The sequence below is a fragment of the Poecilia reticulata genome, chromosome 3 (assembly GCF_904066995.2).
Source record: "Poecilia reticulata chromosome 3, P_reticulata-male-v2, whole genome shotgun sequence".
Classification (NCBI taxonomy): Eukaryota; Metazoa; Chordata; class Actinopteri; order Cyprinodontiformes; family Poeciliidae; genus Poecilia; species Poecilia reticulata.
In genome coordinates this window covers 34,169,348-34,187,261 of record NC_088832.1, presented here as the reverse complement: position 1 = coordinate 34,187,261, position 17,914 = coordinate 34,169,348, and the positions used below count along the sequence as shown (strand labels likewise).

Sequence of the window (17,914 nt, the reverse complement as noted above, 5' to 3'; positions counted from 1 at the left end):
GCTCTTACGCAACCCGATGACTCCACAGCGACCCGCTTCTGCTCCGCTGGGCCGGTTCTGATGGGCCGGTTCCGATGGGCCGGTTCTGATGGGCCATCCGACCCAAACCAGCAGAGTTGAAATATAAATACACACAAGAGCAACGGCGTATCAGGGCAACAAGATGGAACCAAGGAGTAAATTTACACCAAAAAAACTGAAATTAACTAAAAAAACAAGGAAACTTCTGAGTTTGAAAAGTTGAAAATTTGATAGAATTTGTTTTTTTTTTTAATAAATCTAAGAAATTTTTTTGAAAAAAAAAAAAAAAACGTCGGTGTTTGGAAACTAATTAAAAAATGCTAGAAATAAACTAGATTAATCTGAGAAATTCCTGAGATTTAAAAGTCAAAAATTTGTAGAAGAAACTTAGAAATTGAGATTAATCCAAGACATTTTTTTTTCTAAATTCTAAAGTAAATTTACTCTATTTTTCTATATTCAATGATGTGTATACGAGCTCAACAAAACAAATATTTACAATTTTTAATAATTTGTGATTAATCTACCATCACATTGGTTTTCAGTTTTCCAGTGTTTCGGGAATCTGATCGTTCCTGGGAATTCTTTGAACAAATCGTTTTTTATTTTTAGTAGTTTTGGCTTCAGCTGTAACCCGTATATCACCCAGTTTAACCAGTGGGTCTGATGAAATGGGATCGGATTGACTGGTTCACCTCCAGCTCTGCTGCTCGGCAGAACGGACAGAAAAATTAACGGCTACAAAATTCAATTTCCACATTTTGATTCGTCCTGCGAGGTGAGCGGAGCGAGAAACTCGATTACAGGAACTCAGGTCAGCGACATTTAAGAACATTTATGGCCATGTTTGTAAAAAACAAAGACCAAAAAACTATGGAGGAAACAGAAACTGGAAGGAAACAAGGAAAATGTTGGTGAAAGAAATCGAGGAAGAAAGGATGGAAGGAGGAAGGAAACGAAAGAAGGAAACGATATAAGAGAGGAAAGAAAAGAAGGAAGTAAAACAAGCAAACAAAGAGGAAGGAAACAAGGGAAAGACGGTAAAGTGCAATTTCATCACATGTTGACATAGTTGTAACAAACAGGAAGTGGCTGCAACAAACGGGAGGCTGCTACAACAAACAGGAAGTGGCTGTAAAACAGGAAGCAGCTGTAAAACAGGAAGTAGCTGTAACAAACAGGAAGTAGCTGTAACAAACAGGAAGTAGCTGTAAAAGAGGAAGTAGCTGCAACAAACAGGAAGTAGCTGTAACAAACAAGAAGTAGCTGCAACAAACAGGAAGTAGCTGTAACAAACAAGAAGTAGCTGTAAAAGAGGAAGTAGCTGTAACAAACAGGAAGTAGCTGTAAAAGAGGAAGTAGCTGTAACAAACAGGAAGTAGCTGTAACAAACAAGAAGTAGCTGTAAAAGAGGAAGTAGCTGTAACAAACAAGAAGTAGCTGTAAAAGAGGAAGTAGCTGTAACAAACAAGAAGTAGCTGTAAAAGAGGAAGTAGCTGTAACAAACAGGAAGTAGCTGTAACAAACAGGAAGTAGCTGTAAAAGAGGAAGTAGCTGTAACAAACAGGAAGTAGCTGTAACAAACAAGAAGTAGCTGTAAAAGAGGAAGTAGCTGTAACAAACAGGAAGTAGCTGTAACAAACAAGAAGTAGCTGTAAAAGAGGAAGTAGCTGTAACAAACAGAAAGTAGCTGTAAAAGAGGAAGTAGCTGCAACAAACAGGAAGTGGCTGTAAAACAGTAAGTAGCTGTAACAAACAGGAAGTAGCTGTAAAAGAGGAAGTAGCTGCAACAAACAGGAAGTAGCTGTAACAAACAAGAAGTAGCTGTAAAAGAGGAAGTAGCTGTAACAAACAAGAAGTAGCTGTAAAAGAGGAAGTAGCTGTAACAAACAGGAAGTAGCTGTAACAAACAGGAAGTAGCTGTAAAAGAGGAAGTAGCTGTAACAAACAGGAAGTAGCTGTAACAAACAAGAAGTAGCTGTAAAAGAGGAAGTAGCTGTAAAAGAGGAAGTAGCTGTAACAAACAGGAAGTAGCTGTAAAAGAGGAAGTAGCTGTAACAAACAGGAAGTAGCTGTAACAAACAGGAAGTAGCTGTAAAAGAGGAAGCAGCTGTAACAAACAGGAAGTAGCTGTAACAAACAGGAAGTAGCTGTTTCTAACTAGCATGAAACATCTCAGTAAAATGGAGATTCTTCTGATCGGAACAGGAACTTTTTTTCGTTGGTCTTTTAACGCAACTTTAACACAAATGTAAAAGTTATTTAAACCTTTTCTAATGCAATACATAAAAAATATTTAGTTTGTATGATCTCTCTTTTATCCTGTAAACTTAAAAACCGACTCACAGCCATTACTGAACTACAAACGTATTTATATCCCTTAAACTTTTCCGTATTTTCTCATATTAAAACCACAAGCATAAACAAATCTAACTGGATTTTAATGAAAGCTCAACACAAAGTGGTGATTTGTGAAGTAGAAAGCAAATTATTCATGATTCAAAACATTTTTATAAATAAAATAAAATAAAAACAGAAAAGTGTGTCAAAAGTATTCAGTTTTGCTCCGACTAAATTATCAATTGAGTTAAACATACAAATAAGTAAAAATGTTAAAAATTGTCTGATAAAACTGAAGATAAAATCTCCAAGATGTTCCTTATTGAAAACCACGGCTTGTTTGTTGAACATAAAGTAGAAACCAGGAGGAAAGAGAAACCTCACTTTCACTCTCACTGTGTGACTTTGTCCAAAGTCAAGGAGGACAAAACGTCCTCAGACAAAGACAACCTGCTTTAAAAAACCCAATTTATCTGAGACGGGTCGGTCTAAGAATACCGACCCGCTGTGAAAAGTTAGTGGAAACTTCTTCATCAATCACCGGGAACTCGGACATCGTCCCAGTTCCAGCAGAAGACGGCCGGAGACGCTTCGCTCCACTTTCTGCAGAAAAACCGGCTCAAGGTGAAAGAAAAGTCCTGGACAAACCGCTCTGGTTCTGACCCAGGACGATGGCGGACACTTTACACTCACATTTCCTTGTCTGGAGCCTTCAGGTGTGTGTTAACAGGGTTTTATTAATGTCTTGAAACTATTTGAAGTCTTTCGTCCCACAGGGAGAAACGTCTACGTGTCGTTTTTCTCTTTCTGTCTTCAGTCTGGTGTTTAGCTCTAGTTTTCTTAACAGACTTTATAATTAATTGTATTTGTTGTTTCTGTTTTCTTTATTTATTCTGGATATTTAAAATGTCTCCCAGTTCCAGTGTTAAATGTTTATTAGAATTTAAATTTTGTTGGGTTTTAAAAATGTGTCCTTGCACTATTATTACTATTATGGAGCCAAAATATAGTCAATATTTCTAATGTACGCAGGTGGAAGAGGCGACGGGAATCTGTTTCTGGACATCTTGGTCTCATCTGGCAGCAGAACCGTCAGTACAGACACCAGACAGGTAGCCGAGTCCAGGTGAGTGATGACGGCTGATCAGATCCAGCAGCAGGAAGCAGGAAGTCCGTCCGTCCGTCCGTCCGCCGGCTTTGATCTGAGCTGAGCGCGCTCCGCTGGTTGAGCATCTTAAAGAGCTGCAGGCGGAACGTCGCTGCAGCCGAGGAGGAGATGAAACGATGGAGTTCACCGGGTTCAGCCGTTACGTCAGACCTGCAGCTTCGCTTTAGTCCACAGAGTTTCGCCACATGAGCTCCAGACTCAGATGGAAGGAAGATCTGACTTTCAAATGCTAAAAATAAAACTGAAAAATGATGATTTTGCTCAATATTGTTTCTGTATAAATAATTCATTTCATTTTTCAAATTTTCTCAGCATTTTTTAAATACTTTATTTCAGCCTGATTCATTTTTCACTGTATTTCATTCACTGTTTAATTTTTAATATTAATATTTGAATAATATTTTTTGTAAATATTTAAATGCTTAATCAGTTTTGTGTTTTTTTTATTATTTATTATTAATTCAAATATTTTTAAATATCCTAATAATCTTATTCATACCAATAATAGAGAATTATTTTAAATGTTAACATTTTATTTAATTTTCATAAATTTTATTTTATCATTCTGTAATTAATGTGTCAAACTTATGGTCTGTGGGCCAAATTCGGCCCGCCAGAACTCTTTTTGCGGCCCTCAAGACATTAGAGTGACGCATAAACTGAACCTTTAAGATAACAGTTTTAAATGTTATTTAAACAATCACAACAGTTTTTATCCGTTTCATCAATGTGAAAAGATTCTAGTCCTTTTGGCGCTGATTATAAAAGTTTTTCTTTTTTGATTATTATTCCCTTTCTTCTCCTCGCGTCACTGGGAGACATTCAGCCGCTCTGCAACACGTCAGTCAGTCAGCAGATATCATCGTTCTGCATTTTTTAAACCACTGCAACGTCAAATCTGCACCAAATAAAAAGAGATAAACACGTCTGACTGATGAAGACAATTACTCATTCTGCACTCTGCGCGAGAACAAAGAGAAAGCAAGAATAGCTTTGTATGCAAATCAAGCCCAAACGCCTCCTCCACCTCCAACGAAGGTAGAAAAAAAAAAAAAGCAGAGATCAAAGGCGGCGGCTGACAAGCCTCAGAGTGCAGAAAAGAGGCTGATTAGTTCAGCAATAAGTGGCTCTAATCCTGCGGCGAAGCTTCAGCTGAACATCGGCGTCCTCACGCATCTCAGACGTCAGAATAATGCAACATTTATGCCGCATCATCGCAGCGCCGTTTCAGAGCTTCAAAGACTGAAAACAGAGGTTTCAAGAATAATCTGGCACAAAGAGAAGCTGCGAGACGACTTTTTATTCCCCTGCTGAAAGCCTAAATATTTAGCTGATTTCTATAAGTAATGCTTTGTATGGTTGTAGCTAATAGCTAATAATGTTATAAAGCCAAACCAAACACCAAACACGGGGTCCGGCTGTAAAGCACGGTGGTGGAGGGTGATGATTGGGGGTTGTAGACCAAAATGTTCCAGAGTGAAATGTGAGTCCGTTGTTCTGGCAGCTGCAGGTTGGACCAAACGGGGTCAACAAACGAACAAGGAACCCAAACGCAGAACCGGATCTACAGCAGGAAGTTCAACAGAAAATATCTGAGAGTTTTAAAAGAGATTCAAAGAGTTTCTAGATCACAGAGAGCCATGGGGCGGGAACTGAGAGCTGAAACGCTAGCTCTGCTAATGCTAAAGCACTCCACAAACACCGTACTTAGCAGAAGCTAATGCTAAAGCGCTGAACCATCACAGTATTTACTGTAGGCTAATGCTAAAGCGCTAAACCGTCCCAGTATTAACTGTAGGCTAATGCTAAAGCGCTAAACCGTCACAGTATTTACTCTAGGCTAATGCTAAAGCACTAAACCGTCACAGTATTACCTGTAGACTAATGCTAAAGTGCTAAACCATCACAGTATTTACTGTAGGCTAATGCTAAAGCACCAAACCATCACAGTATTTACTGTAGGCTAATGCTAAAGCGCTAAGCCATTACAGTATTTACTGTAGGCTAATGCTAAAGCGCTAAACCATCACAGTATTTACTGTAGGCTAATGCTAAAGTGCAAAATAATCACAGTATTTACTGTAGGCTAATGCTAAAGTGCTAAACCGTCACAGTATTTACTGTAGGCTAATGCTAAAGCGCTAAACGGTCACCGTATTTACTGTAGGCTAATGCTAAAGTGCTAAACCGTCACAGTATTTACTGTAGGCTAATGCTAAAGCGCTAAACCGTCACAGTATTTACTGTAGGCTAATGCTAAAGCGCTAAGCCATCACAGTATTTACTGTAGGCTAATGCTAAAGCGCTAAACCATCACAGTATTTACTGTCGGCTAATGCTAAAGTGCTAAACCATCACAGTATTTACTGTAGGCTAATGCTAAAGTGCAAAATAATCACAGTATTTACTGTAGGCTAATGCTAAAGCACTAAACAATCACAGTATTTACTGTAGGCTAATGCTAAAGTGCTAAACCGTCACAGTATTTACTGTAGGCTAATGCTAAAGCGCTAAACGGTCACCGTATTTACTGTAGGCTAATGCTAAAGCGCTAAGCCATCACAGTATTTACTGTAGGCTAATGCTAAAGCGCTAAACCATCACAGTATTTACTGTCGGCTAATGCTAAAGCGCTAAACCATCACAGTACTTACTGTAGGCTAATGCTAAAGCACTAAACCATCACAGTATTTACTGTAGGCTAATGCTAAAGCGCTAAACCGTCACAGTACTTACCGTAGGCTAATGCTAAAGCACTAAACCATCACAGTATTTACTGTAGGCTAATGCTAAAGCGCTAAACCGTCACAGTACTTACTGTAGGCTAATGCTAAAGCGCTAAACCATCACAGTATTTACTGTAGGCTAATGCTAAAGCACTAAACCATCACAGTACTTACTGTAGGCTAATGCTAAAGCACTAAACCATCACAGTATTTACTGTAGGCTAATGCTAAAGCGCTAAACCATCACAGTATTTACTGTAGGCTAATGCTAAAGCGCTAAACCGTCACACCCCTTAGATATTATATGAATATTTTTATCTTATCCTCTATTGTTCGTGTTTTATTTTGTTCTTTGTTTAAAATAAAGTTACCGGGAAAAAAGAGAGAGAACACGAGGACAGGAAACAGAACAGTCTTCACTGCCTTCAAAATAAAAGCATGAATAAAAATGTCTAACTAACTGAATGTTTCTTAACAGTCTATAACCAAAACATTAACACAGGTGTTGAAGTTTATTCAACTGAAATTTAAAAAATCAGAAGTAAATTAACGTCTCGGAATTCATCTGGAAAATTAATTTAAGGGAAACTAAAACCGTTAGCAGAAATGCTACGATAAGAATTAGCTCCATGTGCGGAGCATCTTTCTAATGCAGCACTGTACCAGTACTGGACATCAGAACCTGGTTCCCCTGAAGGCTGCGGTTATCTCTGCTGCTACCACACTTTTTTCCTTCCACTCAACTTTCTATAATTATGACTGGATGCAGAACTTTGTTAATCAGCTTAATTAGCAACGACCTTCTGGAAATAAAACTTTCATTTCATTCACATTATCTGACAAACTGAATTTTGTCATCATCTGTAAGCCAGAATCGTCAAATTCACAGAATTGAATTAAAAACATGTCGGTTTTGGTCGTTTATGAGCTTCAATTCTGAACTTTGAACTTTGTGATGATGTGATTATTAACCGACACGCATCTCGACATTTATTCCTTTGCTCCCATATTCAGGTTTTGCTAATAAGGTGAAAATATGACATTTCTGCTCATATATTTCACCTTTTTCATGAAAATCATTGATGCAGTTCTGCAGATCTGATCCTGAAATGACCTGAAATGATAACAGCAGCGCTCTGTTGTTGTTTTGACGCAGCTCAGTGTTTCTGACGCCGTAAAAAAAAATATCTACAGCTGCGCAGATTGTCACACCTGACAAAGCTCATCTGATCGTTTCTCCGCTGAAAATCCAGCATTAGCATCTCGTGACACCAGCATGTCAGGAGTTTCAGCAGGAAACCCAGAATTTCACTGTTTCAAGGTAAAAGTTTAAGATTTACGGTTTTGAAATTAGTTTATGAGTGTAAAACCGCTGGATCATCATCATCATCATCATCATCATCATCATCATCATCATCATCATCATCAGGTCAGAATCGATACATTGGCATCTAAACATCTTTTCATCTCTTCAGTCTCAACATTTACACTCACACGTGAAAATGGATGCAAACAGATAAGCAGTTGTTGTACATCTATGCATCTTGGAAAAGCAGAAGTGGAGCCTCCAGCACAACCAACGAGATTGCATCAAGTGTTTTTTTTTTTTTTTTGGACGGCAAGTCAAAAACAAAACACCGTCTTTTCCAGCAGGCATTGTACAGAGCACGCAGCGGTGAAACCAGCCGACCAAACATGGTGGAGCTCAGCGTGGGTTGCTAGGCAACGGAGCGGGCTCGCCACATTTTTACACGTGAATCATGTCATCACGTCATCCAAGTCCACTCAGAAAGCTGATCTGACGTCAGACCCGGTGCACCGAGGTCGTCATGTTGCTGCATGTTTTCGGTATGCGACCTTTGACCCTTAGGAAGCCCATGACGATGAAACGATTAATCGGATTGATCACAATTAATCAAGTGATTTGTGATTAATCCGATTACAGAAAAACGGTGAACTAGTTTAGCAACCGATTCATCAATAACTGACTCAGAAATGGCAGAAGGAACAACTAAGAGTTCAGGAAAAACTACAAAATATACAAAAACATTTTTCATTTAAGATGAAAAAATACTTTTCTGTCCATAAATAAGTTTTAGCAGTTTTAGCTTCACCCGATTCATATTCTGCAAAAAACTGAATCCGCTATTAAGTAACTTTTTATATCCAATTATTAACTTTCTCACTAAATGAGAGCTTTGATTACATTCCAGTTTATTTTCTGATTTTAAAATGGATTTAATTATTTGTTTAGCTGCATTTTGGTGCGTTTCTAATATCGTATAAAAGAAAAGTCTTAAATGTTTAAATAAAAGCAGAGTGGAATAACTAAAACAATCATTAGTTGCAGCCCTGCAGAGATATTTTGTTTCATAATCCTCTGATTGTGATTATACATCAGACTGACTGACACGCAGCCTCAAGATGGCGGTGAAAATTAGACGCTTTTGGGGTAAAAATACATTCAGATCATTAAAAAAAAAACAGAAAATTAACAAAAAGGAGGTGAATTTGTTTCAACAGAAGGACGAAACATTAATTTATTCTTTTGAATAGAACCCGTCTGACCACATGAAGTAGGCGAACAGATCTCAAAAGGAAGCGCGTCATCTGAAGAAATTCAAGAGGAGGTGAGAAACGAAGCATTCTGGAAAGGTTTGGAAGCCATTTTAAGACTTTGGGACTCCAGAGAACTACATTTATACACAAACGAAGCAAACGGTGAAACTTTTCAGGAAGATCCAACATTAATCCGAGTTTCAGCAACGCATCCAGGAGGTCAGAAAACAACCCAAACGCACAAATTGGAAATTACAAAAATAAATGTGTTTGATGGAAACGATCCGGAAATACAGCAGAATATTGGAGCCATACTGAAAAAATAACATTTCAAGATTAAAGTCAAAATAATGCGAAAATAAAGTCGTATATCAACAATAAAGAGAAAATAATACGATATTAACTCGTGGAATTTGATTAATAACGTTATAATTTTTTGACTTTTTTTTCTCATAATATTACGACCTTATTAAAAGTTTTTATCTAAAATTTTTCTGAGATTGATCTTAAAATTTCTGGTTTTCTTCTAGCAAATATTAAATTTTTCAAACTCAGAAATTTCTGAGATTTTTCTAGAATTTTTTCAGAGATTTTTGGCTGAATTTTACTCCTTTTTATTAATATTTCTGGCCTGACTCACCGTGGTGGTTCTCCGATTCTGTGTCTTTCCGGGTAAACGTCGGGGAGCTGATCGGACCGAACTCTGCGTCTGGCCCACTGACGTCCCTCTGGACGTTTTATTTACCCGCCTTATTTGCTTTTCTCCGGCCTTCGCCGTCGGTTTTTGGCTGAAAGTCTCGGGGAGAGAAAGGCGATCCGTTCGTCTCCGGTTCCTCCCAGCTCACACACTCACTGGGAGGTTTTTCTTTCCACTTCAGCAGCTGTTACGTAACCGGCTCTGCTCTGAGAAACTCAATGAAGCTCCGTGTGAGCGGCGGCATACCAACGCCGAGCGGCAGCAGCGACTGCAGGGGTCGTGACCTCACAGGAAGCCATGTGGGTCTGGCAGAGATGATGGGGTTCAGAAACAGACCAGAGGGAGTTAAATAGGGACTCCGTCTCTTTAAGAGGCTGATTATGACATCAGAGCAGGTTCAGATCTGTTTAACACTCCATCATCCATCCATCCATCCATCCATCCATCCCTGTCCTTGCAGGTTGACCCCAGCCAGGTCACCAGTCCAAAGGTCAACACAGAGACACTCGCTATGCTCTCACTCTCACCTGTAACCACAGTTCAGATCTAATTTCTCGTGTTTTTAAACCCCTGAACTCCACATTGTCTCCATTATAATTAGTCAATCAGATGGATTAATGTTGGATTAACCCATAAATCCGATAATCCCTCCAAGATTAGATCCAGGATTATTCACAGAACCAAACGAAGCAACAACATGAGAAGAATCTCAGTTTCTGACAATCAGAGCTGAAACCACATGTTGTTCTGTCAGAAACTGAACATCATCATCAACTGCACAGCGAGTTAAAGCGTCGGTACCGTCACTGCGGTGGTTGAATTGAGGTCCAATAACTTGGAGAACTTAACGGTCCAGTTTCCACCTTCGTGGCCTTTCAGCGGATTGGACAAGTTCTCGGAGCTCAGCAGGAGTCTGCGTGGCCCGTGGGGTCGTTAATGTGGACACCATCATTTTCTAAGCTTCACTTCACCGGGTTTGGAGCGGCAGCTGCTGCCTGGCTCATGGGCGGATCATTCGGTCCTACCTTTGCTTTGACTGGACCCGGAGGAGTCGGAGCGGCTGTGCGTCCTGCCCGCTGCGGGGAGCGGGGTCTCCGCGGCGGCTTCCCCGGGCTGCGAGCGACTCCTTACCGCGTCAGTCACCGAATCCTGTCGGGACGACTCCATTCAGGAACCGAAAGAAGAAAAAAATCCCCCACAGCAACAACAACAGCAAAGAATCTGACAGAAATCCAGAGGAAGGAGGAGGAACCCGGTCCGGAGCGGCGCAGCGTGGAGGAGAAGCAGCCGGGCTGGAGGAGACGGAGGGCGGCGCTGTGGAGAGCTCTGCCCGCCCTCCGTGGAGGCTGAGACCCAAACAGGAGCCGCGGCCGATCCGCGGAGTTTTAACTGGAAAATGAGTTTGACATGCAGGGGCGATCAGAAGACCTCAAAGGCCGGGGCCCCGCAGCTCATTGTCACTTTAATTACATATATAACATTAAAATGTTTTTATGTTTGCATTTTCAAAATAATAAATAATAATAAAAATATTCAGTGTAGTAAAATACTCAGTGTTTTATATTTATATTAATCAAATACTTGCTTAAAAATCATTTAGATGTTTTTAAATAGAGAAAATCAGTTTATGAATTTGTGCTTTAGGCCATTAAATTATGTTTTTTTAAAAGTGAAATATTTTAATTTAAATGAAAATATATATCAACATGAACTCTCGCTGTGTGATCATCATCATCATCATCATCATCTAAGATATTTTTTAAAGTCCAGCCGATTAGATGAAAATGCGTTGGAATCTAAATTTATTTGAAAAGTAAAGACACCCCCATAAATACTAAGTTTTTTACTCAGAATTGTTCACATACTAACGTTTAATTGTAACTGTTTTGTTTGATGTGTGAAAATTAATTTTTTATCTGAATTTACAACAGTTGACTTTGTTTTGCTCAAGCAGAGGATAAATAGAAATGTGTTTTCCTAACAAAGGAAAAAGTTTTTACACCCTCCGCCTGATAGCTAGTCTCATCGTCTTTGCTCAGAATGACTTCAGAGAAATACCGATTCAGGCACAACATGTTGCAGGTAAACTCCCTTCACTGAACTGCAGCCTTTTCTTACTGCATCCACCTCCACCTTTTCATCATCGTTATTTCTTTTTCTTTTCTTTTTTTTTTTTGCCAAAAGCAAGAGTTGCCTGGAAGAATTTTGTGGCAGAATATTGCTGCAGATTTCATCATCCTAATTAGTTAAGATGAAATAAAAGAGCTGAGTTTTATGATTATTTAGCGGAGCGAGTAGCTGGCAGTTCTCTTTCACCTGCAGCAAACAGCCTCAGGAGATCTCCTCGCATATTTTGCTCATTTCTGTCTCATCAAGATGTAAAAAACTTGTCCAGCTTGTCTTGAAAGCCAGATTCAAAATCTAAATTTTTAGAGCTGAGGTGATATATTGTTTAATTATTTTATTTCATGTTCATATTCACTCTCCACTCACTCAGAGGGGGGCAAACAACCCAAACGTTATACTCAAGTTAGAGCAGCAACACATTTTACTCAAGTATCCAAGAAATTACTCAAGAGTCAAAAAGTCAAATCAAGTAACTGATCAAATTATCAGGCATTTAAAATTACATCATCAGACGGAACAAAATAAAAAGTTAAGTGGACGTTTTGGTGTTTTAAGGAACAAAATGATAATAATTCATAACAAAATCTGGCAAAATAAAATGTTTCCAATTCTAATCAATAAAAAACTTTAACACAAACTGCAGGTGTTTGTCTGTGTCTGGTGGATATTCAGTTAAATCCTGTTTGTTTTTCATTTAGTGGGTAGAAAATCCAGAAATTTTACTTAAGAGTAAAAATACTTCATAATAAAATTACTCAAGAAAAAGTAAAAAGTACAGCATAGTAAAAATACTCCTGAAAGTAAAATTTTTCTAAAAAGTTACTCATGTCGCTGTAAACTAGTTACTATCAACTCTGCACTCACTGCAAAAAACAACTTTCATGCAACATGCATATTTTATAGGGCTGCACAGTGGCGCAGTTGGTAGAGCTGTTGCCTTGCAGCAAGAAGGTTCTGGGTTCGATTCCCGGTCTTTCTGCATGGAGTCTCCATGTTCTCCCTGTGCATGGTGGGTTTTCTCCAGGTACTCCGGTTTCCTCCCACAGTCCAAAAACATGACTGTCAGGTTAATTGGTCTCTCCAAATTGCCCCTAGGTGTGAGTGTGTGTGTGGTTGTGTGTCCTGTGTGTCTCTGTGTTGCCCTGCAACAGACTGGCAACCTGTCCAGGTGACCCCGCCTCTCGCCTGGAACATTAGCTGGAGAGGCATCAGCACCTCCTGACCCCACTGAGGGACAAGGGTGTCAGAAAATGGATGGATGCATATTTTCCTCTTGTGGTGGCGCCCCCTTGTGGTACGCTGCCCTACAGGAATTACTCCTGTCAAAAAAAGGCCAATGCATACACCTGATCTTAATCTGACACTCTCACTTGTATTTTACACGGTAGATCACAGATTATCACTGAAGAGCGAATTCTGCTCCGAAATGTCGGTACTGAAACGCTTCCTGTGCCAAACTGAACTCCCTCAAATGCTAATTTATGCAATATGACTTATTAAAATGCATCTAGATTCAAAGAAACCCACTGAGCGCTAATGCAAGGCATTATAATTTTAAAAGCTCCCTTTGTAGTAGTTTAGCGTTTCATCAGTGCAGGATGTGATGAAATGACACTTCGTTGGAGAAGTGAAACCGTGTGGCTCGGTTGCAGTGCGGGAACATCTGAGAAGGTTTTAATTTGATTCTCAGTGAAGTTATGTGACCATCATCCAACAAAAACACAACAATCAGCTCCCATCTGCCGTCTTCACAGGGTCCTGCTGGTGCTTGAAATCCTTGAAAATGCTTGAATTTCTTTGTAAAAGTCCTTGAAAGTGATTTTTTCCTCGCTGTGTGAAGTTTTGATGTCTTTGATGTTTTTAATGTTTTTATCTTTACTTTTTATTTCCTTATTCTCACTGTTTATGTTTTAATGAAGGTTTTAAGGTGTGAGTACCCTTGTTAGATGGCGTTCTAACTAAAACTCTGAGGTTTTAATGTTTTTAATTTATTGGTTTTAATCTTTTTCAAAATCCTTTTCTCTTTCTCACTGTTTATTCCTGTTTTTATTTTAATTATGTAAAGCACTTTGAAATGCCTTGCCTCTGAAATGTGCTATGCAAATAAAATTTGATTGATTGATTGATTAAAACAAACTCAACCTTCATTGCTTCAGGTCAGAAACAATTACCAAATTTATTTCTATTTGCTGAACACAAGAAAACCTAACAGGAAAATTTTTAGAGTTTTTTTTGTGTGACTTTGTTTTTCTGTTTCAGCATTTTAAGGTGATTTACACAGACAGGATTTGTTTGGATTGTTTCTGTGTAATGAATATTTATTATTCCTAGTAGCTCAATTATGGATTTGTGTCAAGTTAGCTTTTTTTTTAAATGTTGTAGAAACATATTAAAATATTTTTTGTGTGTTTTCTTCTCGAACCAGTCAAGTATGCGAGAGAGACATTTGAAAATTTAAAATTTTGTTATATTTTAGTTTCTCTTGTCTTTGCTGTAAAGTGTAAAATTCCATCACTAGACATTATTAATATCAGTGATAAATTATACCATAAAATAGTGATCTGAAGCTGTCTTTTTTAATCCATTTGTATTGTTTTTATGTCCAAAGTGCTGGAAAAGTTTGAAAATGTGCGATTATAATGCTTGAAAAGTGCTCGAACCCTACAGTCAATCATTTCTGAGTTATTTCTAGATTCAAGATATTTGCACTTGAAACAAGACAAAATGCTTGTATGTTTTTGTGTTGTACATTTAGACTTCCAGATTGCAAAATTCAGCAGAATGTCCTTGAAGTCAGAATATCTGACTTGGAACATGTTAGCTCAGGGGTCCCCAAACGTTTTCCTGTGAGGGCCACATAACTTTTCCCTTCTCTGGTGGGAGTCAGTTTGTAACAGAAAAAGTGTTACACGTTTATCACCTGCGCTGATTGTTTCTGATTGATTTTTACCCAGAAAGCACATGGGCAAAAACCGTTAGTGAAACGGTCACTGGGACTGACTAGTATATATTCCACTGAGGGAAAGTAACTTAACAAAACCATATGAATTCCTCATACGTTAACATAAAGGCTCGCTTTGAAGTACAAGCTGCTACTTACACGTGTGTTCATCTGCTCTTCCGCTAGCAAACAACCGCACTGATTATCCATCCATTTTCTTTACACCCTTGTCCCTCAGTGGGGTCGGGAGGGTTGCTGGTGCCTCTCCAGCTAACGTTTCGGGTGAGAGGCGGGGGTCACCCTGGACAGGTCGCCAGTCTGTCGCAGGGCAACACAGAGACACACAACCATGCACACACACACTCACAGCTAGGGACAATTTAGAGAGGCCAATTAACCTGACAGTCATGTTTTTGGACTGTGGGAGGAAACCGGAGTACCCAGAGAAAACCCACCATGCACAGGGAGAACATGGAGACTCCATGCAGAAAGACTGGGGCCGGGAATCGAACCCAGAACCTCCTTGCCTCAAGGCAAAGCTCTACCAACTGCGCCACTGTGTAGCCCCTGCACTGATTAAATAACATAAAAGTCTAGCAGTTCCCTAAAAGTCCAACAGATGGCAGCAATGCGCCATGCAAAACAAAACACCCACAGTTTACAGGACACACTTCCTGCTACAGAGCCCCCTGGTGGTTGAAGAAAAATCCACATATAAACCAGAAAACACTTTTTATTTGTGTTTCTAATCAGTTCTCTGTAACGATGTTCCTTCACACTTTGAATAAACGGAGAAATGATGTTCTACTCTGAAAGTCTCTCAAACTGCCGTCACGAACCGAACGCGGCAGAAACTTAAATCTATTCTCCTGACGGCGGGAGCTGATTGCTTCAGAGGAGCTGGATGTTCCTGATAAGAGCAGAGAAATTCAGCCACGCGGCTCCACGGCGCAGAACACGCTCTGCCATGTAGACTCAATAATTCATTCATACAGACGAGCGCTGAATTATTGAGCTGAGCTGTTAGCACGATGAAAACTCCAGCGCAAATGTCCTGAGAGCCGCTCTGTTCTCCGGCTCACAACAAGAACCTGACAGTAGCTGTTTATCCCTGACCTTTGACCTGCTGGTGAGAGACTTTACAAACTAAAACCAGACAGAACCGTCCGTCCCAAGACAGCCTGAGGGCTTCCAGGAAAAACTGTTTCAAATCCAACCACATCACTTTGTTCATTCAGGAACATAAACAGCAAATTATTTTTAATAAAACTGAAAAGCAATATTATTCTGATGATTAATCAGTTAGTCATCAGAATTTAACCCCTCATGCTACAAAAATACTAAAGTGTTGATGAAGTTGCTTCTTGTTTAATGACTGAAATTGTTCTGTTTGTATTAATTGTTGCCTTTATGTAACACACCTGACCAAATAATGGCGAATTAGTTGTGATTTAATTATATACTTTAAAACACTTTTCATTATAGGTTCTGTAACATTTTAATTCTGCTGGCTGTATAAAAGTATCACATGGAAATAAAAGTAGTTTTCAGGTAGTGAGATTGTTTTTTAATCCACTTTTTAAATGGTGATTATTTTTTCTCCAAATATGGTGGTTTAATAATCCATGTAATGGGTTAAGAGTTTCAACCCACTGGTCAATTTAATCTTTGGATAGTTTCCCAACCCAGCATGCTGGTTCAGTCCAACTCTGTTTAGTAAAAACAACCCAGCGTTGGTTGGTTTGGTCCGATTCTGGTTACAGGTCGGGTTATTTTTAACCCAGGATTTAAGAGTTTTTGCAAAATTACTGCTGTATTTGTGTTGTTCTTCCAGAAAATGGCCTGTTTTAGAGTCTGTACACTACAGTTAGCAATTAGTCAATAACTAAATTAGCTGACAATTATTTCAACTGATATTCTTAAAATTCTATTCATTGTGTTTTTGAGCTGCAGCAACAGGTTCTGAATATCTGCTGCAGCTCAAAAGGGACAGAAACTATTTTTACCTCTTCCACCTGTCAAAGTGGTCCCAAAGACGATGAAAAGTTATTCTTTTGTCTCTTTGTGCAATAAATAGACGGTGTATTTTTCAAATATCCAAGCTGGAAGTGTTTCCAGAAACAGCCACTCACGGCCTTTCATTTCGTTTTGGATCTTAAAATACTGTGATTGGCAAAATAAGCTGTGAATTAAAAGAAATCTTGATGTTTAAGGGGCGGGACGGACCACTGTCAGTCTCGTACCTTATTTGGAACTGGGACCATTGCGCTCCAGAAGTGAAGGGGGCGCTATTTCCTAGATTATAAATACAGAATGCCTGTGTTGTCATAGCTACTTCATCTCCACCAGGTGGCAGCAGTTAGCAAGAGATGTCAAATTAGAATGAGTAGAAGCAACATTTTTATATTTAATCATAGCACTTTGGAGATCAGTTGCGTTGCAGCAAGAAGGTTCTGGGTTCGATTCCCGGCCTTTCTGCATGGAGTTTCATGTTCTCCCTGTGCATGGTGGGTTTTCTCCGGGTTCTCCAGCTTCCTCCTACTGTCCAAAAACATGACTGTCAGGTGATTCACAGGTGTCAAACTCCAGTCCTCGAGGGCCGCTGCCCTGCAACTTTTAGATGTGCGTCTGCTGCACCACCTGAATAGAATAATTAGGTAATTAGAAAGGCTCTGGAAAACGTATCTACACAAGAAGGAGGTAATTAAACCATTTCATTCCAGTGTTTGTATCTGTGGCACATATAAAAACTGCAAGACAGCGGCCCTTGAGGACTGGAGTTTGACACCCCTGGGTTAATTGGTCTCTCTAGATTCTCCCTAGGTGTGTTTGTGTGTGTGTGTGTGTGTGTGTGTGCATGGTTGCTTGTCTCTGTGTTGCCCTTCGATGGACCAGCGACCTGTCCAGGGTGACCCCGCCTCTCGCCCCTTAACAGCTGGAGAGGCACCAGAACCTCCTGACCCCACTGGGCGTAAAGGAAATGGATGGACGGATAGCATGTTGGTCCCAGTGTTGCAAAAAGGATAAAACTATAACTATTTATTTATTGTTTGTCAACCACTAGGTTTGTATCCACATACAACTACATAAGGATTAAATTAAAGTGGGAAAAGCAAAGTGTCAATCCTAAAAAATCAAAAACGATGTTCAGGGATCATTACATAAACCCCTTATGGACCCGTTATGCATAAAACCAGGTGTTTATTTTAAAAGCCCTGGTTGAAAACCAACAGGAAGTAAAGCCAGATGGTCATCAGCAGGTTTTTGGTGCAGCAAGGAGGATCATCAACTTTGCTTCAAGGCTTCGTGATCTGAAATCTTCTGATTCTTGATTG

At 39.4% G+C, this 17,914-nt stretch overlaps 1 protein-coding gene across 2 annotated transcripts in view; it reads right to left on the bottom strand.

The window, feature by feature from the left end:
* The window catches only part of LOC103462988 (nuclear receptor ROR-alpha A-like), a 60,930-nt gene extending 50,071 nt beyond the window's left edge, over positions 1–10,859 (bottom strand). For both annotated transcript variants that reach the window (XM_017304193.2, XM_081605561.1), the window contains exon 1: positions 10,537–10,859. In XM_017304193.2, coding sequence (XP_017159682.2) covers positions 10,537–10,678 — 142 coding nt within the window. In that variant the 5' untranslated portion in view covers positions 10,679–10,859. The remainder of the gene's footprint in view (positions 1–10,536) is intronic.
* Between the last annotated feature and the right edge of the window lie 7,055 nt (positions 10,860–17,914).